We start from the raw sequence: 21,894 nt of genomic DNA, 5'->3' as shown, positions 1-21,894 counted from the left end.
GCTCTTGCATCACAACAATGCACCAGCTCACACGGCACTGTCTGTGAGGGAGTTTTTAGCCAGTAGACAAATAACTGTGTTGGAATACCCTCCCTACTCACCTGATCTGTCCCCCAGTGACTTCTTTCTTTACCCGAAGATAAAGGAAATATTGAAAGGAAGACATTTTGATGACATTCAGGACATCAAGGGTAATACGATGACAGCTCTGATGGCCATTCCAGAAAAAGAGTTCCAAAATTGCTTTGAAGGGTGGACTAGGCGCTAACGTCGGTGCATAACTTCCCAAGGGGAGTACTTAGAAGGTGACCGTAGTGATATTCAATAATAAGGTACGCAGAACTTTTCCTAAAATGAGTTCGCAAACTTAATTGTCAGACCTTGTCCTGCCAGGAGCACTGTGCTCCCAAAGCCAAGGCTGCAGGTTTGATTCCCACATAGTCCAGTGAGCTGCGCCCTCTACAGCTAAGATTGTGAACAACAGCTCTCCCTGGAGATGGGCTGCCTTGAGCAGCCAGAGGTTGGCGAGAGCTGCTGTGTGCTGCAGAGGGCTGCTGTGTGCTGTAGAGGGCTACTGTGTGCCACCGCGCTACTGTTTTAAGTTCTCAACCACCAGATCTGAGCCTCAAAGAAAAATTACAACCGTAAGTGGCCCAGAGGCCCCTGAAAAAAGAATGGATGGCCCAACATAATGGACACCCAGCAAACTAGAGCTTCTGAAGGAGAAAGACAACTTCAAACAAGAATAATGAAAATAAGAATGTAAGGAGATTCAAGTACAGCACCAAAAAGATCTATGGAACTAAGTGAAATGGGAATAATTAAAAAGAGGAATTTTGCTGAATGAATGAATTAAAGAAAATGTTGATCACTGTTCAAGAGCCAAATTAGTAGCTTAGAAGACCACGTGGAGAAATATATCAGAGCACAAAGCAAAATGCCCAAAGATGAAAATCATGAAGGGAAAAGATCAGTCTGGGAAACCCAGGATATCTAATATGGGAATAATGGTGGGTGGTTATAAAAGTAGGGAGGGGAGCATGTTCAGATCCCTTTTACCCAAAAAAATTTTCCCTGCTGCGGTAAGCACTATCTCTTTCTTTCTCTTCACAGCCAAAGTTCTAGAAAAGCTGTTTACACTGTGATGTGCCAACTTCCTCTCATGCCCTCACGGCTCAGTCCCCTGCAGTCTGACTTCTGCCTCCAATGTGCCCAAAAATTGTTCAATGTCCCAAAGCCTTCCTCAGTGCTAAGTCTAAGGGCTGCTTCTCAGTCTCTTCTAACTTGACCTTTGGGTGATGTTTGACTCCATTGGTCCCCTTTTCTTTTCTTTTTATAATCAAGTATTTTTTGTTTTATCCAGATGTATTGAGGTATAACTAACAAATAAAAATTGTGTATATTTAAGTACCACGCAATAATCTGATCTACGTCTGCTTTATCCCCTTTTCTCCCTGAGGCTTTCTTTTCTCCTAACTTCCCTGATACCGCACTATTTTCCTGTAAGGGTGGTCAGCTGATCCCGGTTTTGACCAGATTTTCCAAGCTTTGGCACTGAAAGTCCCACATCCCCGGAATTCCTCCATCCCAAGCAAACCAGAACCGTGTCACAAGCTTGTCTTCTCCTGTCCTATAGTGTCTTAGTTTGAGTTCACCCAAGAGTAAACACCGAGACAAGGATTCAAGTACAAGTAGTTTATTTTGGAGGTGATCCCAGGAAACACTAGCAGGGGGGGCAACGTAGTGAGGGAGGGAAGGAAAGGCAGACGTATAAGATGCCTTCAAAGATGTGTTATCCAACAGGTGACTTATGTAGGCAAAGGGAGCTCAATGCCAGCAGAGGCTTCTGGGAAAACACAGAGACACGCATCTCAGAGTCATTTCACCTGAGGGGTGAGGGAGCTGGGGTATGTGTCCACCAAGTCCAGGCTTTCATAAGTGCTGTTCCAGGAAGCACTTTCCCACCGGCACTTCTCACTTGCCACGTGCCAGACCAGGTGGACGCTGGTGGCAGCTGCTGGCCATTAGAAGTGACTGAAAATGTGAGGATCAAGCAGAGAAGCAGGGCGTGACCACACACAAGATCCATTCTTCACCCCAAAGAAGTTCTAAGAATTTCGGCAAGAGGTCATGAACCACGTAAATTTCAATGTATTGTGTTCATAAGCATTTTTTTCCTTCCCCATCTCTAAGTAATGATAACTCTGTTGCTTAAGCTGAAAACCTGGGAGTCTTTCCTTACTCTTCTCTTTCTCTCTCATCCCACATCAAACAAATCCCTTGAACTATATCTTCAAAATAGTTCCAGAATTCTTCCTACCCTCACTGTTAGCTCCTGGTCCCCCTCATCTCTCACCTGCATTATGGCGATCGCCTCAGGAGACCTACACATATTACTACCCACAGACCCAGAACTCAACTCCTGGTTTCCTATCTTAGCCCAGGATGTCTCTTCCACCAAACCACGCTGTTTCTTACCCATAATTGCCAGCTGAAATGAGAGCTACAAGGTCAGGGTCCTCAGAAATAATTCAGGTTTACAGACAGTGCCTCAAAGGCAGCTAATGCTACAGAAAGAGGTCAGCCATTGGAGTAATAGACTGAGTCCAAATACCAGCTCTGCCACTTATCCAGTAAGTGACAATAGACAAGCTATGACACCCCTCTGGGCCTTGGCTTCCCCAGCTATAAAATAGGGTTGGTCACTATTGCAATCTAACAGAGTCATTGTGAAGATTAAATGAGAGCTCCTGTGTCTCTCTGGTGCTCAATACATGCTTGATAAACCATGGCTTTTGTTATTTTTACCCACCAAGAATGGCCAACCTCTGCTCCCCTGGACCCAAAGTGGTAAAGGGGACCTCTCTCGGGTTTATCTCTCTACCTGAAAGTAGACAATTGTGAGAGATGCAAAAGAGAGATAGGTTTGGGCCAGCTCCACCATAGACCACTCAGTGTGACTCAGAGACATGACCACAGACCCCTGCTTCCCCATTTCTCAACCCACATCTAGGGGGAAACTGAAGTTTGCTCTCGTTAGGTGTGGAAACTTCCCCTGACCCCAGATAAACAGTCACTTGGACCAATGATCCCCTAGATGGAGGGCTTGTAACAGCACCCCCATCCACTCTGCAGTCTATGGGCTGTAGGCGAGGGATGGTTTCAGTACTGCTAAGTTAGGAACAGGTATGGAGGTGGGGGGAGATGAGTCTAGGAGGAAGAGGAAGTAGACACCACACCACACCTCCCTCATGTCCCCTCCTCAGAATTTTCTTTCCATTAACACTTGCTCTCAGACAAAACAGGAACAATTCTGCTATTAGTCATGGGCGTTTGTTGATCAATAAATTGATTGATTTGGAGAATGTCTTATCACCCCTGGATACAATTCAGGGATTGTCCAAAGGAATCACCATGTTGCGTTGTGCTCAGCTGGGGGTAGTACCAGCTACCTGGAGGATGTTTTTCATTGTCACAATGACTGCAAGGGGGATCTCTGACATTTTGTGGGTGTTACAAGCTTATTTGTTTATGTGTTGAAGTCCTAACCCCCAGTACCTCAGAATGTGACTGTATTTGGAGCTAGGGTCTTTAAAGAGATGAGTAAGTGTGACAACATGGATGGACCTAGAGAGCATTATGTTGAGTGAAATAAGTCAGACAGAGAGAAACAAATACCATATTGATCTCACTTAATATGTGGAATCTAAAGAGAAAAAAAAAATAGAAACAGACTCATAGATACAGAGAACAAACTGATAGTTACCAGATACTAGGGGGGTTGGGCAGCAAGGTGAAAAGAGTGAAGGGATTAAGAAGTACAAATTGATAGCTACAAAATAGTCATGGGGATGTAAAGTGCAGCATAGGGAGTATAGTCAATAATATTGTAATAACTATGTACGGTGTCAGATGGGTACTAAATGTATTGGGGGGATCACTTCATAAATTATATAAATGTCTAACCACTATGCTGTACACCTGAAGCTAATATAAAATAATATTAAAAGTCAACAATAATTGAAAGTTTAAAAACATTTTTTAAGACAAGAAAAAAAAAGAGGTGATTAAGGTAGAAATGAAATCATTAGGGTGGGCCCTAATCCATTATGACTGGTGTCCTTATAAGAAGAGATTAGGGCACAAACACACAGAGGGAAAACCACTTGAGGACCCAGAGAGAAGAGAGCCATCTATAAGCCAAGGAGAGAGGTCTCACCAGAAACCAATCACACCGACACCTTGATTTTGAACTTCCAGCCTCCAGAACAATGAGACAATATATTTCTGTTGTGGAAGCCAGTCTATGGTACTTTATTATGGTAGCCCCAGCAAACTAACACAGTGGGCAAGGACCCCACAATGAACTGACATTTTGAGAAGCTCTAACATGGCAAGAGCTAATGACCCAAGAAGATCCACTTTACATGGCAGTAAAGTGAAATACTTCACCGAAGATCTTTATACACCACAGACATCTCAGTTGGGTAGATATCTCCATGACTGTCCTGAAGATCTGACCAAGTCGCATTCTGGCCTGGCCACACTGGACGGGGAGTCTTGCCTTTCAGCTGGTCTGCCATTCTAGAAGTTCCATGGGCCAAATTTGGCAGAGGTCCGATTCTGCTACCTAGCTTGGTCAAACCTCACCCGGACACTGAGAAAATTACTTGTCAAGAATAATCTTGCCTCACCTGCTTCATAGTAGCTGTTGCACATCAGGAACGCAGTAAGGGAGCCCACCCCCAGCGCATTGTGGTTCAGAGGACCCAGAGTATTTTCAGCTCTGGCTCAATCAATGTCCGACTCAGAGCCCCCAGAGCCAGCATCACTTCCTAAGAGCCATGATCAAAGACTTGGTGATCATGACCCCAGAACGGGGAGACCATTACTAAAACCTGGTGTCCCTCCAGCTCACCATTGGCTATGGACTGAATGTGTGTGTCCCCAATAATTTTTATGTTGAAACCCATCCCCCAGTGTGATGGGATTCAGAGGTGGGGCCTTTGGGAGGTGATTAGGTCATGATGGTGGAGCCCCCATGGATGGGATTAGTGCCCTTATAAAAGGGACCCAGAGAGCTCCCCTGTGCCTTCTACCATGTGAGGACACAGCAAAAAGGCAGTGACTATGAACCAGGAAGCAGGCCTTCACCAAACACTGAATTTCCCTGCACCTTGATCTTGGACTTTCCAGCTTCCAGAACTTTAAGAAATAAATTTCTGTCGTTTATAAATCACCCACTCTATGGTACTCTGTTATAGCAGCTCGAACAGACTAAGACACCATCCAAGTGAACCCTAGAAATGGTCTGACTCCAGGGAACTTGCCACATCTAGGCTGCTGGTTCTGCCAGAGGAGTGTCCAAGACAGATCGTTGAGGGGCAGGACCTTCCATGGAGAGGCAGTTCTCATCTCCAAGAGCCAAGGGGCACTCAGGTACAGACCCCAACCGGCCTCATCCCTGGGATTCAACAGGAACATTTCCGCTCACAAATCCAATACAACACTTTGTTGCAAGGGAGGTCATTCCAGGTGCCACCTTTGTTCATGCTGGCGCAATCCTCGTCATAGATGTTGTTGGGTTCGTCTGGGCCCCAGAAGCTGGATAAAAGAAAAAGTGGGTATGGGGAGGGGTGAACAGGTGGAGCACAGAGGATTTGGGGGGGCAGTGAAACTACTTTTTTTTTTCTTTTTTTTTTAAAAATATTAAAAAAATATTTTTCTAATTTCCCACCCCCCACCCCCCGCCCCCGTTACCCTCTATTTTACATGATACTGTGATGGTACTATTTTTACATGATACTGTGAAACTACTATTTTACATGATACTGTGATGGTAGATACATGACATCACGCCCATCACGCCAATTCTATGGGTTTATCAAACCCATAGAATGTACAAAGCTTGGCGTGAACCCTACTGTATAGACTTTAGTTAATAATAAAGTGTCCATGCTGGTTCATCAGTTATAACAAATGTACCACACTAACACAGGATGTTAATAACAGATGAAACTGTGCAGGAGAGTATACTTTGAAGCCAGGTTTGTTGGCACTGCCACTTGCTAGCTGTCTACACTTAGGTAGGTTGCTTACCCTTTCTGTGTCTCAGCTTCCTCATCTTTAAAATGGAGATGATAATAATACTTTCCTTACAGGATCATTAAGATTAAATAAATGGGTTAATATATGTAGAGTGCAAAAAAAAAAAGTGAGATCCTGCTTATTCTTTTGGCAAATCTAAGTCTTCCTCTTCCTCTTGTCCTGTAGCCACTCCACCTTTTCTTTTTCCCCAAAACCATCAGCCTAGGGACTTAATGTATTTGAGCAGTTGTATTAAAAGGTGGCAATTGTTGCAAAGGAGGAAAATTTAAAAGGTACAAGGACCAGAAGCCCTATCAGAAAAAAGCACCTGTGCTTCCCCAGTCCAGCCCAGCCTGGGATTCCAGAGAATCTGCTGGCTTGGACTGCACAAGGACCCACAGTGAGGAAAGAGCCCAAAAACCCCGGATACTTGCCTCAAAGTGAGGGGCGACTCATCCAGCCACCTCCAGTCCCCTTCCTGGCCCCTGTCGGTCAGCCCCAGCCAGTGCACCCGGGGAGAGCGGTGAGCCTTGGACACGAAGTTCTGCAAGTACAAACTCCATTTAGCCATCAATTCTTCTACATGACCCTCAGGGTGAGGGTCATCCCTCTGCTCTGCCTCACATACATTTAGGGCTTGTGAATGCCATCCCCAATGTCCCTCTCAGTCCCCATGGCATCCAGAGCAAGAGTAACACCTTCCTCCCACTTGAGCATGTGCGGTGTTATTTTCATGTTATTTTCTCGCATGACCTATGAACCACTTTGTGCCTCAGTTTCCTCATCTGTAAAATGGGACGATAATAGTAGCCACCTCCTCATAGGGTTGTGAGGATTCAATGAGTTAATAGTATAACATGCTCAAAACAGTGTCTGGCACACAGTAAATGCTATAGCATCTTCCTATTCAACATTGTAACATTTAAGGAATGTTTTAATAATAATAACTGATGTCTTCATACTTTTGCCCTACCCTGCAGCCCTTATCTGCATCCAGGCAGAAAAGGAAGTCATTGCTTCAGAAAAAAAAAAAAAATGTGAAGTGGGGGAAAGGAGAGGAATGGGTCTTCCTAGATTTTGTGTTTCAAAAGCCCAGGACTTTGGGAGAAAAAAATAGGACTTGGGCCAAAGACAAAAGATTAGGAGGAAAACATCATGATTAAAAGCAACTCCCCTCGTGACAAACTGATCTATGGTGAGATAAACCAGATCAGTAGTTGCCTGTGATGGAAGTGGAGAGATGACGGGAAAAGGACCCTGAGGGAACTCCCTGAGGTGGTGGAAACATTCTAAATCTTGATTGGGTTGACAGTCACATGGGTGTATACATCTGTCAAAACTCACCAAAGGTACATTTATGATTTGTGTATTTTACTGTATGTAAATCATACCTCACTCACCCAATCTTGTTACAAGACTAAGATACTCTAAAAGGTGGAAAGGAGAGATTACAAAGGGAAAGTAGATGTAGATGTGATGGGTGCCAGACAGAGAAGCTCTGAGTTCATCCACAATGAGCCCCAAGTGGTGACCAAAACCCCAGATGGGTTTGGAGACTCTGACAACTAGAGGGGACCTAGTCCCTACTTCCTGAGTAAAGACCCAGAGAGGTGTCAGGAAATCAGAAAGACAAAAAGGCTGCTTGGCCTATCACATTAGACTAGTGCTTAGCACATAGTAGGTGTTCGGGAAATGTTGGCTGAGTTAATAAATTAATAAGTGAGCTATGCATTTTGCACAGATTATCTCATTTGGTCCTCATTATGACCCATTGAAGCAAGTATTATTATTATCCCCATCTTATAGATGGGAAAACAGAAAGGTTAAATAACTTGTCCAGGATCATTCAGCCAGTGTATGTCCTAGTGGATACCAGTTTAGAGTAAAGACATCAAGGACCAGACATATGGCCCCTCAACCTTGACCCCACATAAGCTGTCCATTCAGACAAAAGATGGAGGATCCCAACTGACTGAGATTTAATGTCCACCACCCTGGTATAATGGGAGCTCAAAAGAACTAACTGAGTTGTTTAAAGCAAACAAAGGTGTATTTCTTATGCACCTGAATTTAGGGAGTATGATTTCTACCTGCCCCACTTACATTATCTAATTTACTCCCCCCTAAACCTCTCTATATTAGCTACTCATACAAACGATGCTATGAAACAGAAGAATAAAAAAAACAGAGAGGACCTACAGAAAAAAATAAGATAATAAATAATCTTAATAAAATAAATTTATTTATTTTTAATAAAAATATAATAAAATAATTAATAATAATAAGCTTAATAAAATCTAAACAAACCAATAATTATATTCAATGTAACTGGCCTAAAAACACCAATTACAAGCTGGATATTGTCAGACCGAATTTTTTAAAAATACAACCAAACTATATGCTGTCTATAAGAAATCCACTTTAAAAATAATGACATAGATACCTTAAAAGTAAAACGATGAGGAAAGATAAACCATGCAAACACCTGGGCTCAAATCCTGGCTCTGACACTTACTAGTTGCAAGGGACCACAGGCAAGTTGCTTAAGTGTTCAGTTTCCACATCTGCGAAGTACAAATATGTGCTACGTACAAATGGTATTACTACCTAACTGTTTTGGTATTAAGTCATAAAATTATTTTAAAATATTCCTGTTCTTCTAGATATTCTCCTTCTAGATATGCACTATTTTCCTACCACCTTAAAGCATATGAGTGCCCATGTGATTCGCTTTGTGAGCCCACATCAGTGGAAGCTTTAAGAGTCAGCATATGATCTGCCCCATACAGTTTTACCATTGAGCTATGGGGACTGCTACTTCAGCATAACATAAACTTTCCTGACTCACACAAAAATGTATATGGTTGTTATGAGGAATATGCTAATGCATGTAAGACGTAAGATGCTTGGAATACAGCCTGGAGAATAGGAAGTATTAACTAAGAGTCATTATTATCTCCATGTTAGAGAAAAAAACTGAGACTGGCAGAGAATAAGTAAAGACAATCAGGATTTGAACTCAAGCAGAGCATGTCATCCCTCTTAACTTCTGTGTGATATTATGTCAGTACGAGCTTGCTATTAAAAGTTTTAGCAGCTCAAAAGCAATTCCAATTTCTCTCCATCCAGGCCAGGGAAGGGTGTGTAAATCTGGGAGAGAAACAGGCTGGTCCCAGTGGTTCTCAGGGGCTTGAAGAAGACAGCTCACCTGCTCGGCTAAGCTACTGATGATGACCAAGTGAGAGTAATTCTCTTGGCAGAACTTCCGAGCTTCATCCCATGACTTGGTGCTTGTGGAGAAGTAGTAACATGTGCCCTCAAACAGGATCCAGCCCTTGGGGCAGGTGACCCTGTTATAGTCTGGGAACAGGATAGACTGCAATGAGAGTCGATCCCATGGATTTGTGTGATGTGCTGTCTCTGCCATACCCCCGTCTCAGGACAGTTCCCCAAGTCCCACTCACTTAATAAGGCCTGGAGTTCCACTAGGGACTTGTTGGTGTCAGCTCTTACGCGGTCAATGTCCTTCTTCAGGCCAGCTAGCCCTGCCATGCCAGTCACTGTCAGCAGGAAAGGACTGAAAGGTTAGAGACCCAAACCCCCATTTACCCATTCACCCACCACTGACTGCAGACACAGTGGAAAGAAGAAAGAGCTGTACTCCCCACTGCACCCACAATCTAATGGGTGGTACTAGAACTCAAAAACAACATGCTGGGACCGGCCTGGTGGCTCAGGCAGCTGGAGCTCCATGCTCCTAATGCCGAAGGCTGCCTGTTCAATTCCCACAGGGGCCAGTGGGCTCTCAACCACAGGTTGCTGGTTGGACTCCTTGACTCCCGCAAGGGATGGTGGGATGCGTCCCCTGCAACTAACAACGGCAACTGGACCTGGAGCTGAACAGCACCCTCCACAACTAAGATTGAAAGGACAAGAACTTGACTTGGAAAACGTCCTGGAAGTACACACTGTTCCCCAATAAAATCCTGTTCCCCTTCCCCAATAAAAAAATCTTTTTTAAAAAAAGTAAATAAATAAATAACATGCTCAGTGCCCGGGGGAGTCCTAGAGTGGATCAGAGGAGGGATTAATCCCTGGGGCTTAGGGAAGAGTGGGGATGGTGGGCTTCCTGGAAGAGGTGGGTGTTGAAGGAAAACGGTGATTCAGTAACTGTGAGGGGTATGGGGAGGCAGAGCAGGCACGTTGGAAGCAAAAGTACAGAGACAAGTATTTGGGGAAGGCTGGTGCAGTAGAGCTTGAGGGAACTTCACAAGAGTTTGAGCTCAAAGTAGGATGAGGGCCAATGTCCCGTTCAAGTCAAGGGCTTCTGGGTAGTGAGAAGCCATTGATTGATGGTTTTGAGGAAAACGGTATGGCTTGATAGGAAGTGTGGGGTGAGGGAGCATGGAATGCAGCAATTTTCAGACTTCAGCAATCATGGTGAAGACCATGCCCGCCCAGAAGATTCTTCTACGACTAATGTGTGTATTTCCACTGCTCCCACACAAACTTGCCCTCCTCCAACATGCCCTAAGGTCATCAGTAGATGGCCCTTGAGTTAGAGAACACAGAAATACAAGATATATAAATATATAGATATAGATAAAGAGAGACAGAGATAGAAATGGAGAGAGACAGAGATAGAGATGGAGAGAGACAGAGATAGAGATGGAAAGAAACAGAGACAGAGAGATGCAGAGTGGCAGAGAAAGAGAGAGAGAACACATATATGTTATCCTTGACACCCTTCCCTCTCACCCATCACCATTTCCCAGGTCAGGTCAATTTTACCTCCTAAACCTTTCTACTTCACCTACTTCTTTCCATCCCCACAGCTACAACCCTCATTCAAGCTGTTATCACCTCTCACCTGTTCAATTACACCAATCTCCTCTCTTTTACTTCAATGCTGTTGCCTCCTACCACACAGCCTCTGCACACGCCTGACACCCTCAACACTTCACCTAGTTAATTATTTCTCCTCCTTCACTCAACTGCAGCACCATTTCCCTAGGGAAGCCCTGTATGACACTCCCAAAGATGAGGTCAAGACTCCTCATTAGTCTTTTTCAAAGAATCACCTTCCTCCTTTGGACTATTTATCAAAATTTGAAATGTTATACTCATGTGGGTGATAGTTTGGTAAATGGGTATTTATGCCTGTGCTGTCCAACAGAAACAAAATGTGAACCACATAGGTAATTTAAAATTATCTGGCAGCTACATTTTTTGAAGTCAAAAGAAACAGGTAAAATTACTTTGAATGTTATTTTTGTTTATCCCAAAATATCCAAAATATTATAATTTAAATGTGTAATCAATATTAAAGATTATCATGAATATTATTAAGATATTCTACATTCTTTTTTGTAGCAAGGCTTTGCAATTGGTGTGTATTTTAAACTTATAGCACATCTCGGTTCAGAATGACCACATTTCAAGTGCTCGGCAGCCATAGTGGCTCATGTCCACCATATTGGGCAATGGAGGTCTAGACTCACACACACACACACACACACACACACACACACACGCATGCATGCACGGACAATGTCTGATGTGTGCACCAACCTACCCATTCACCGCTCAAGCCTGGTACCTAGCGCAGTGCCTGGCAAAGAAGGGCTTGATTGGTCTTGGAGCTGGGTTTGAGGATCACATTGATATTCAACATGCACGGCATGAAGGGATGATTGAAAACACTCACCATTTGCTTGCCACACCATCTGCTGAAAGGTTAACATCCTCAGTTCTTCCATCACCTCCTGGTCTATGAGAAGGAGTCCAGCTTGAACCCAAGTCCTCCTGTGCCTCATCCCCAGCCCGTCCCCATGCCCCGCCCTCACCCTACTCACACTTGGCCAGGGTCACAGCCAGACCAGTGCAGCTCAGGAGCACTGACAGTGCCAGCAGCAGACACAGGGAAGCCATCAGTCGTTTCTCCTGGTAGCACCCAGGAGCCCAAGACTTCTTACTGAGCCAGGGCACTGGAGTTGCTAGAGGTGGGGATCAGGACAGAGAGACCAACACTGGTGCTTCAGAAAGTGAGGAAGGGACCCTTGAGCCTTTCTCCAAAAGCAGGGGATGGAAGTCTATGGTCATGATTATATCACCAGATGGGATCAATAAGAAAATGCTGTAGAGAGCAAATCCTGCAGAAGCCCAGAGCATTCTGGAGCACTCACTATGTACCAAGCATCCTGTTACAGCCTTGTTATCTTATTGGATCTTCACCCTTATGACATAGATGTACGTATTACTCTTATTTCGTACATAGGTAAACTGAGAGGTCATGCATGACTTGGACCCAGCTCTGCCCTTAACATCTATGATGCATTGTCTCCTGCCCTCCAGCAGCTTCCAGCCGAGCTGCTTTCCATTCAAGGACCCTTGCATCTGGGGCAGAGAACGTTTCCTGTACCTTATATGCAAGTAGGAAGTGAGGCCCAAAGGATACCCGGTAGACACCCTGGGTCCCTGGGGGTCTGTCTAGACTGAGGGAGGAATAGCTTCTAAAAGGAAATGTTTCTCTGCCATAGGGTCTCACTGAAGAGCTATGGTCTGACTCAAATATACTGGCCACTGTGAGAAGAGAGGTGGGAGAACAACTGGAAGACAGACTTACTGGTTTGAGATGGCTGGAATGGAGGATGCTCCAGAGCAATGCCTGGGAGAAAGAGGGAGAGAGGTTTATTCAGAAGTCGCTGAATGACTCTGTCATCCTAGACCAACAACTCACATTCCCCTATGATTTGTTCTCTTGTCAAAATTGGGGGACTGGAAGAAGGTGTCCCCTCTCTGCCTTCTTGAAAGGTCTTCCCACAGCTTACCCTGTGGAGATGTGCGGGTGACAGGAGCAAGCTCCAGATCTATAGAGGGTCAGAAAAATAACGGTCATGCAGAGTAGGGCTTCAACCAGGTGAACAGGGAGGTCCTAGCCCTAGATTCTCACCTGTGATCGTCAGGGGCTTGCAGGGACGTGGGGTTGGTGCTGTTATCTTTCCTGAGGAGGAAGGAAAGGTCGCTCAGGTCCAGAACAGGGCAAAGCCAGGACTAGGTCTCCCCTGCCCCCAGCCCCAGCTCACCTGCCCTTGGAGGCCTTCGTGGAGCCACTGAATCTGGAGAAGAGAAGCTCAGAGTTAGAGCTGGTCTGAGGATGAAAATGAGATTGAAGGAAGGGACAGAAACAGGATTGAGATTGCAGTGGAGGGTTAAGGATGAGGTTGGGCATGAGGTGAAATTGGGGTTAGGGATGGGTACTGGATTAAGATACAGTGACCAACCATTCTGGATTACGCAGGACTTTCCCAGTTTTAAAACTGAAAGCCTCACATCCCAGGAAATCTTTCATCCCTGGGCAAACTAGGATAGTCGGTCACCCTAAGTTAAAGACAAAGTTAAGTTTAGGGAGGGGTATGGAGTCAAGTTTAGGGTTGGGATGAGGGTTTGGATTGGGATGAGGATGGGGTTGAAGGTGGCTTGGGGATAATTCTGGACATGGGAGTAGCATTGTGATTCACGATGTCATTGGGATGAAGAATGGTATTGTAGCTGTGTTGGGGGTGGGGAAAAAGTTGAGCTGGGTTCGACTTGAGTTTGGAAAAAGGGAAGAAGTTGAGGTTGAGTTGTAGTTGTACTGGGGCATGGTGATGGCACTGGATTTGGAAATGAAGATAGGGATGGAGACATGGCTGCATTTAGAGGTGGGGAAGGGTCTAAGTTTGGGGAACAGGTGGCCCTAAAGATGGGGATGGGGTTAGTCTTGGAGCTGGCTTTAAGTATCATGTTGGGACCAGGTTCGAGTTGGAGACGGGCAGTCAAATGGCAGAGCCCAGTTCACCTACCTCATCCTGAGCCCCACGGAGCTCTGGGACCTCCCAGGTTGGCCCTAGTCTGGACTCAGAAGTGGGGGCTGTAGAGCCCCATCACATGGAATGGCCCATGTCCGAGGACACCAGAGCAGCACAGTCGGCCCTCAGGGGCCCTGGTGGGAATTGACTCAGGGAAACTTCCAAAACCTCCACTTTTATACCCATTTATCAGACTCTTGTTGAATCCCAGGCCAGATGTGGGCCACCCAAGTCTAAAGGCAAATCTGGGCCCTGGGTGTGAACACTAAGAGGTTGGGGAGCCAACGGTCTATTCTCAGTTTCTCAAACACCAACTTTCAGATCTAGCAGCCTTTGCACCCATCTGTTCTCTTCTGGGCTTCTCTTCCTGACAAACTCCTACTCAACCTTCAAGTCCTACTCCAAGGTCCCCTCCTCTAACCCCCAATCCTCCCACCACTGCAGGCAGAGCCCTCAGTTTCCCTCAGGATTTCCCCCATCTCTTGGTTTATCCCATCTTAGATCTGCTCACCTGAGGTTGTGTCCACAACTGACTTCCCCCATCAGATTGAGAGACCCTTAAGTGCAGAGCAGAGGTGTGGGTACTCCCACCATCACAGTGCCTGGCGTGGGTTAGGTACACAGGAAGGTCTACAAAGTCCAGCTAATGTCCCCTGGTGACCTATCTCCCCCTCCAGCCCTCAAACCACACCCCTCTTCCTCTGGCCTCTGAGAAGTCCTCTTACCTGGCTTGGGAGGCAGGTCCTTGTAGGGTGGTGCCATGTTCTCATAATCATCATCATCATCTTCCTCTCTGGTCCCTTCCAAAGGAAAAGCAAGTGAGCTCCCAGCCCATTTGCTCCTCTGTCCCTCAGTCCCATTCCTAGCCCCAGGGTAGGGATGCTGTAACCTGGGTCCCGACCACTCCCAGCCCCCATACCTGGCAAGTCTTGGCACCCAGAGTTAGTATACAGAGTATGCATGGCTGTAGCTAACACAAAAGCAAGCCTGAGAACATGCAGCCCGAGTCTGACAGCTTCTGCCCCTTGTCCCTTCTGCTCAAATTTCTGGGGCTCCTCTCAGTTCCCTTTTATCTTTAGAAGTCAAGTAAATGTAAATCAATCTTGAGGGGAACCTCCCCTCCACCACCTCCCCTCCCCGCCACCAGACCACACACACACATTTCTCTCGAGTTTTGATTTATGCATAGAAGTAACAGTAACAATAGCCCCCGCATTTGAGTTCCTACAGACTGCCAAGCCCTGGGTGGAAAAGATGGATAAGCTCCTTCCTGCGTGGTACTTTCCATCAAGACAGGAGAGGCAATAAACCAGTAAAGAAATATAGAAATAAACATTACAGATTTTTTGTTTTGTTTCCAATTGTGTCTAAATGTTATTTTTAAAAAACAAAACAGGGTAATGGGGTATGATGGGGGCTAATGTAGAGAGGTGATCAGAGAAGGCCTCCTGGAGGTGGTCACATTTGTATCAAGACGTTAAAATGATAGATACTAAGTACTCCCACGTTCCACAGTGAAGTGCTAGGATACTGGGTCAGTTAGCTATGGCTGCATAACAAATTACCCCAAAACTTAGTGACTTAAAACAACAATAAGCACTCATTATCTCATAGTTTTGGTGGTTCAGGAACGCAAGAGCAGCTTAATTGGGTGATTCTGGCAAAGGGTCTCTCATATGTTTGCAATCCAGCTTTTGACCAGGGCTGCAGTCATCTGAAAGCTGGACTGGAGCTGGAGGAGCCTCTTCCAAGATGGCTCCCTCACATGGCTCTTGACAAAAGGCCACAGTTCTTCACCATGGGAGCCTCTCCAAAGGACTGACTGAGTTTCCTCACCACACACTGGAGACCACAGTGGAAGCCACAGTGCCTTTTATGGTCTAACCTCACAAGTCTGATCAACTATGATCTCCTCTATACTCTGTTTGTCACATGGACCAGCTCTGAGTCACTGTGGAAGGAGACTACACAAGGGCGTGAGTACCAAGACCTCGGGATCACCGGGGCCATCTTGAAGGCTGGCTACCATGTTCATATATACAGAACTTGCAAAGGGAGTTTTTTCACATTTAACTTGACATTGACTAAAAGGTATTTTAAAAGTGAAAGCTAAAGAGAAAGGAAGAGGTCTGCCCACCCCCTGGGGAAGACAACAGTGAGGTTTTGACTCGCACCCAAAACAGCATGAAGTGAGAAGGATGAACATGGGGGAAAGGGCTGCAGGAGGAGGGGTTTACATCTTTCGGTACAGCAAGGATGTGGGGGTTTCCTGCCAGCCAAGTGAAGGTGGTGGGATAACCAAACTGAAGCCATTTGGAGAACCCTGCCCAAGAGGACAGCCTCCCTGTGTTTCTCAAAAGGACCACCATCAGCCTTTGGGGACAACAGCCTTAGAATCATCCATGACTCCTCCCTTCCCTCTCATTCCATGGCTATGGCAAACTGAATTTTCAGAAGTTGGTTGCAAACATATCTCATGTTCTACATGGTCTCATGGATTGTGACCTTGCTACTCTATTAAGGAGTAGAATCTAATTCTCCTCCCACTGGATCTGGGCTGGCCAGATCTTATAACCTGTAGGATATGGTAGAAGTGACGTCTGCCATGCAGCTTCCACCTGGTGCTGTCAGAACACGTGCTCCCAGCTGCCATGTTGTGACAAAGCGCAAGCCACATGGAGGTCACAGGGAGGTGCTCCACTCAACAGTCCCAGCTCAGCCCAGGGGCCAGACACGTGAGGGAAGACACCTCCCAATGATGCCAACCCCCAGGACATTAGAGTCGCCTCCAGCCTTATGAGTCTTCCTATCTCATGGCCAATCTGTTAGGCATTCTGGTGGGCTCCACCTTCACAACATCTCCAGCGTCTGAGCCCTTCTCACCTCCTGGTCTGAATCATCATCATCACTGTAATAACCTCCCCCTCGGCCAACCTGCTTCCACCTTTGCCCTCTGTATAGTCAAACTCATAAAAACAGAGAGTAGAAGCAGAGAGGTGGTTGCCAGGGACCAAAGGGAGGGGGAAATGGGAGATGTTGGTCAAGGGGTCCCAAGCTTCAGTTATGAAGATGAGTAAGTTCTGGAGAACTGGTGTAATCAAGGTGACTAGTTGTCAGTACTATACTGTGTACTTGAAATTTGCTAAGAGGGTAGATCTTGGGTGTTTCCACTGCCAAAAAACAAAAAACAAAAAAGGAAAATTGTAACTGTGTGAGGTGATGGCTATGTTAGTCGGCTTGGCTATGGTGAATATTTCACAGTGCACATGTATATCAAGTTGAACACCTTAAAAATATACAATTTTTGATTGTCAATTTTACCTGAAGCTGGAAGAAAAGCAAACAACAGCCTGTCTTGATTTAAACTTTTAATTTTTTGTTCATCGTGGATTTTTTAATCCCTTTTTATTTAAAAAAAAATATTGCATTAAAATATCATTTATCTTGAGGGGAAAAAAAGAAGTCTGAAATTAAGGTAGTGGCAGAGCCAAGCTCCCTCTGTAGGCCTCAGGGGGGTTCCTTCCTTCCTCTCCCAGCTTCTGGGGGCTCCTGGCACTCCTTGGCTGGTGGCTGCATCACCCCAGTCTCTGCAATCTCTGCCTTCACATGACCTTCTCTGTGTCTCTGTGTCTCAAATCTCCCTCTCCTTTCTCTGAAGCTAGATGCTGTGCTGGCGACCTTGAAGACACAGGAAGAAGCCATGAGCCCAGGAGGACAGTTCTGGAAAAGGCAAGAAAACAGATTCTCCCACTAGATCCTCTGAGGGAAAGTGGCCTTGCTGACACCTTGGTTCAAGCCACATGAAACAATTTGAACTTCTAACCTCCAGAACTATAAAAGAATTAATTTCTGCTGTTTTAAACCACTAAATTTGTGTCGATTTGGTATAGTAACCCTAGGAAACTATTACATATCCCAAGGGACAAGACCCCAGTTCCCCTTTATGGGGGCTTTCCACTACAAATAAAAGGAAATGCAACTCAAGTTAGCTTAAGCAACAAGAAAATCCCATCCGGCCCGTGTACAAATTAGAGTATCCGGTTAGGTTGATGTAACAGAGGTTCAAAACAAGAGTGACTTCAACAAAATAGAATTTATTTCTCACCTCACCTTGTCAATATTAGCAATCTGCAGTCTCCATGAGGGAAAAAAACGTCACCAGCACAGAGGGAGGGGGCGGCAGACCAACCTCCCTTTCCGGAGAAAGCTCACCCAGGCGCCAGGATGTCTCCTGTTACACTGAATGGTGGGTCTGGTCCCATTCTATAGATGGGCAAGTGGAGACTTGTCTGAAAAGGAAGGAAGGAAGGAAGAGCTGTCTGCCAGCAAATACTCATTGAGCACACAGGGGGAGCATGAGGCTCCAGGTGGATATGGGGGTCAGGGGAGAGGGAGAGGGAGGGGCAGGGGTAAGGTTACACCAGCCAAGAGATCCAATAGTATCTCTGCCTACCAAGGGCACCTTTTGAGAAGGGTGGCCTGGAGCAAGGTAGGTGCAGTGAAGATTGGATAGTCTCACTGTGTGGGAGTGATGGCCAATGCCATCCCTCGGGGCCTGGCACACAGCAGGTGCTCAGGAACTGCCGTGGGATCCAGTCCCATCACCTGGTTATAACACAAAGCCTTGGGCCCAGGCTGACCCCAGCTCTGCCCTATTCTTGCTGTGTGACCTCAGGGAAGTAGAACATCTCTGAGCAACAGTCTCCTAATATGTCCAATGGGGATAAGGATTCAGTGGTTCATTCATCCATTCAACAGATATGTTTTGGCCACCTACTATGTGTTAGGCTCTGGGCTGGGTAGTAGGGATCCATTGGTGAATCAAAAAAAAAAAAAAATCGCTTGCAATAAAAAGGAAAATCACAAAATGGAAATCATACAAAGCATGTTCTCAGAACAGAACCAAATTAAAAATCACAGAACGATATCTGGAAAACCTGCAAATATTTGAAAATTAAGTCACACTCACAGGTCAAAGAGGAAGTTGAAAATATTTTTAACCTCTCTTTCTTTTAATGAAAGAGAAAGCATACCATATCTAACTGTGTAGAGTGCAGGTAAAACAATGCTAAGAGGGAAATGCTTATATTTAAGAAGGTGATCGGGTCTATTTGAAAGTTGCTAAGAGAGTAAAATCTTTTTTTTTTCAAGTAATACTCTTAGAAATTTTTTTACATGTGTTGCTAGACACTTCTCTACATGCATTACAGAATTGTCTACACATCCACTCACTAAAATAACACTGTTCAGAACTAGACGAGCAAGGAACACTCAAAAACTTGGATTTTCACACGCGTCCTTAAACACACCTCTACATGCATTGGGTATTCTAGATACCCAATCCATACCCAGAAATAATAAATACTGTTTTCAGCGAGTAGATCTTAAAAGTTCTCATCACAAGAAAAAGAATTGTAACTAGGTATGGTGACGAATGTTACCTAGACTTATTGTGGTGTATCTTTCACAAGATACACAAATATTGAATCATTATGCTGTACACCTGAAGCTAATATAATGTTATATGTCAATCATATCTCAGTTAAAAAGAAGAAGAATGTGATCAGGGAAGGCCTGACAATTGAAATAGACCGAAGGAGGTGGGGAGAAGGCCTTGGATATCTGGAGAAAGAGCATTCCATGTTGTGCAAAGGCCCTGAGGACAGCAAGTTCCTGGTGTGTTCGAGAAACAGGAAGTCTTAGATACAAGGTCCCCTTCTCTGTGAGACTTTCTACAATAACCCTATTTAAAGTCCAAAGCCAGCCCTTCTCATACATTCCATTCATTACGTCTCTCCTTAAAAGTTATCACCATCTATCACCATCTGACATTCCATATATCTCACTTTTCATCTTGCCCACTGCCTGTCTTCCCCACCAATATAACCTCAGCTCCATGGCCCAGAGCAAAGTAGGTGTCCAATGGATGTTTGTTGAATGAATGAGTGACCATCCTGCACACCAAGCCCTGACTAAGGCCTTCTCCCAGGCCAGGGCTCTCCAGGCTCACTCGTCTCTCCAGAACCAGCCAACTAGCCCAGTGATGCAGGCAGCAGCTCCTGGACTACTTTAGAGGCAGGCATCTTGTCTGCCCCACAGGCCAGGCAGCAGGGTAGCCTTTCCCCCCAACGGTTTTCTGGCCAGGTCTCACTGACCTTGTTTTCCCCTCCCCCGGAACTGAATTACCCAGAGCTTCTGATCTCCCATCCAGCAGACCGTGGTGAAGCACAGATGCTACCCAGAATTTCCTTCTCCGCCCCCGGTCCCACTTGGGTCCTCTGAGGCTGTTCTGCTCACAGAATACTAACGCAGCCCTGCCTGAGGCAAGCCAGGATGGCGAGAGAAGGAGGGAGGAGAGGCAGGGAAGCTGTGGGAATGAACCAGGGCACCTGGCAGGCGCAGGCAGGGAACACAGGAAGGTCTTGTCACATGGGAAAAAAACAGAAACGTTGTGGGGCACGGGTGACTGAAGCTCGGCCCCCTCCCTCTTCACGCCCGCACAGGCTGCCTAATACCACCCTCACCCTAATATCATCTCCTCCAGATCCCCAACTCTGATTATGGCCAGGCTGAAGCATCTTAGGCCAAGGACATCAGCACAGAAAGGGCCACATCTCCTCCTCCACCCAGAGTCATCCCTGGCTTGGATCCCTTCAGCCTCTAGTGACATGATGTACCCAGGAGGGAGCCCCTCTGGTTGGCCTTCTAGTTAGAGTTTGACTGAATGAGAGAGCATGTGCTGGAGTGCCTGCTAGGTGCTAGGTGGTGAGTGCTTTTCATGCAAGCAACCATCTAACCGACTCCTCCAAACCACCATTTTCATTTATTCACTTGTTGATTTAACAAGTAGTTATTAAGCACCTACCGTGTGCCAGCTCCATTCTAGGTGCAGGAATACAGCAGTGAATAAGACAAAATTCCCTGCTCCACCGAGCTCACTTTTGAAAGCAGAGAAGACAGTAAACAAGATAAATGAGTCAAAAGACTTTCAGGTTAGATGGCACTAGGTACTACTGACTAGATGTCACTTCCGAAGGTCATAGAGGGGTAGTGAACTGGAACCTTAATTTGCCTCCTTAGGTCTCCTCCCAGCTCTGATCTCTGAGAAAGCAGCTGAAGCACAGAGAAAGGGGTAGGGAGGAGGGGAGACACCCAGGACAGGTCTGGGCTGTCTAGTACAGCTGTGCAGGTTGTGCACTGCACAACTCCAGGAGTGCCATTCACAAAGACCACAATGGGAATGCTGCTCCCTGGAGTCAGGAAGGGCACAAGAATCGCAAATGGATGCTATGGCTTGCGGACAAGTCACAGGTAGCCCTGGAAAAGAAGTCTCAATTACCATTGGTCTATTCTCAATAGCTTCCTTTTTTCCACTTAATATATTGTGGCCGCTTCTCCTTTTCAGCACATGAAAGTCTAGCTCAAACTTCGCCCAGGGGTGCTCCCCAGACCAGCAACATTACCATCACCTGGGAATGTGTTCAAAATGCAGAGTCCAGAGCCCCATACCCTAGACCTCCTGAGTTAGGCTCTTCTAGGCCACGTCCAGCTTTCACTCCACATGAAACTGGAGGGTTTTAGCAGAGGACTGACATGATTTGATTTCCCTTTTGAGGTTGAAAGAGGAGGGTAGGTGAGGACAGGAGACAGCTCTGCAGTCGTTCTGGGGCGAGGCGACGCTGCCGTGGACAGGGCTGGTGGCCAGGGACGTGGTGAGAAGGGGTCGTGTTCTTGATAGATTTCAACAGTGAAGCCAATGATTGGCTGCCTGAATTGAGAGAAGCGCAAGAATTGAGTATGATCCCAAGGTTTGGGGCCTGAGTACCTGGAAAAATGGAGCAGCCATTGCTCAAGACTGGAAGACAGAGGGGGAGCAGGTTTAGGAGAGAGAGTGCAGGGAATTCAGGAGTGTGGCTTGAGGGTGTGTTATAGACCCACTGTGTGTCCCCACCAAAAA

At 45.9% G+C, this 21,894-nt stretch overlaps 1 protein-coding gene across 2 annotated transcripts; it reads right to left on the bottom strand.

The window, feature by feature from the left end:
* Nucleotides 1–4,284: 4,284 nt before the first annotated feature.
* On the bottom strand, nucleotides 4,285–20,941 carry CLEC17A (C-type lectin domain containing 17A). 2 transcript variants are annotated; one of them, XM_074338116.2, is made up of 13 exons: nucleotides 20,803–20,941; nucleotides 18,048–18,226; nucleotides 14,663–14,737; nucleotides 13,173–13,205; nucleotides 13,040–13,090; nucleotides 12,918–12,956; nucleotides 12,713–12,754; nucleotides 11,943–12,083; nucleotides 11,795–11,857; nucleotides 9,552–9,647; nucleotides 9,296–9,447; nucleotides 6,522–6,631; nucleotides 4,285–5,604 (listed from the first exon to the last, which is right to left on the bottom strand). In XM_074338116.2, exons 3-13 carry the CDS (start codon nucleotides 14,697–14,699, stop codon nucleotides 5,472–5,474), a joined length of 897 nt encoding a protein of 298 aa, XP_074194217.2. In that variant the 5' UTR covers nucleotides 14,700–14,737; nucleotides 18,048–18,226; nucleotides 20,803–20,941; the 3' UTR covers nucleotides 4,285–5,471. The 2 variants fall into 2 exon arrangements, with proteins under 2 accessions (XP_074194217.2, XP_019601721.3); XM_019746162.3 differs by lacking the exons at nucleotides 18,048–18,226; nucleotides 20,803–20,941 and adding an exon at nucleotides 14,857–14,988.
* Nucleotides 20,942–21,894: the final 953 nt, after the last annotated feature.

This window comes from Rhinolophus sinicus, chromosome 15 (assembly GCF_057876585.1).
Source record: "Rhinolophus sinicus isolate RSI-liver-muscle chromosome 15, RSI-T2T, whole genome shotgun sequence".
Lineage (NCBI taxonomy): Eukaryota > Metazoa > Chordata > Mammalia > Chiroptera > Rhinolophidae > Rhinolophus > Rhinolophus sinicus.
Note: the sequence above shows the minus strand (reverse complement) of the source record. Positions and strands in the feature narration are given on the sequence as shown.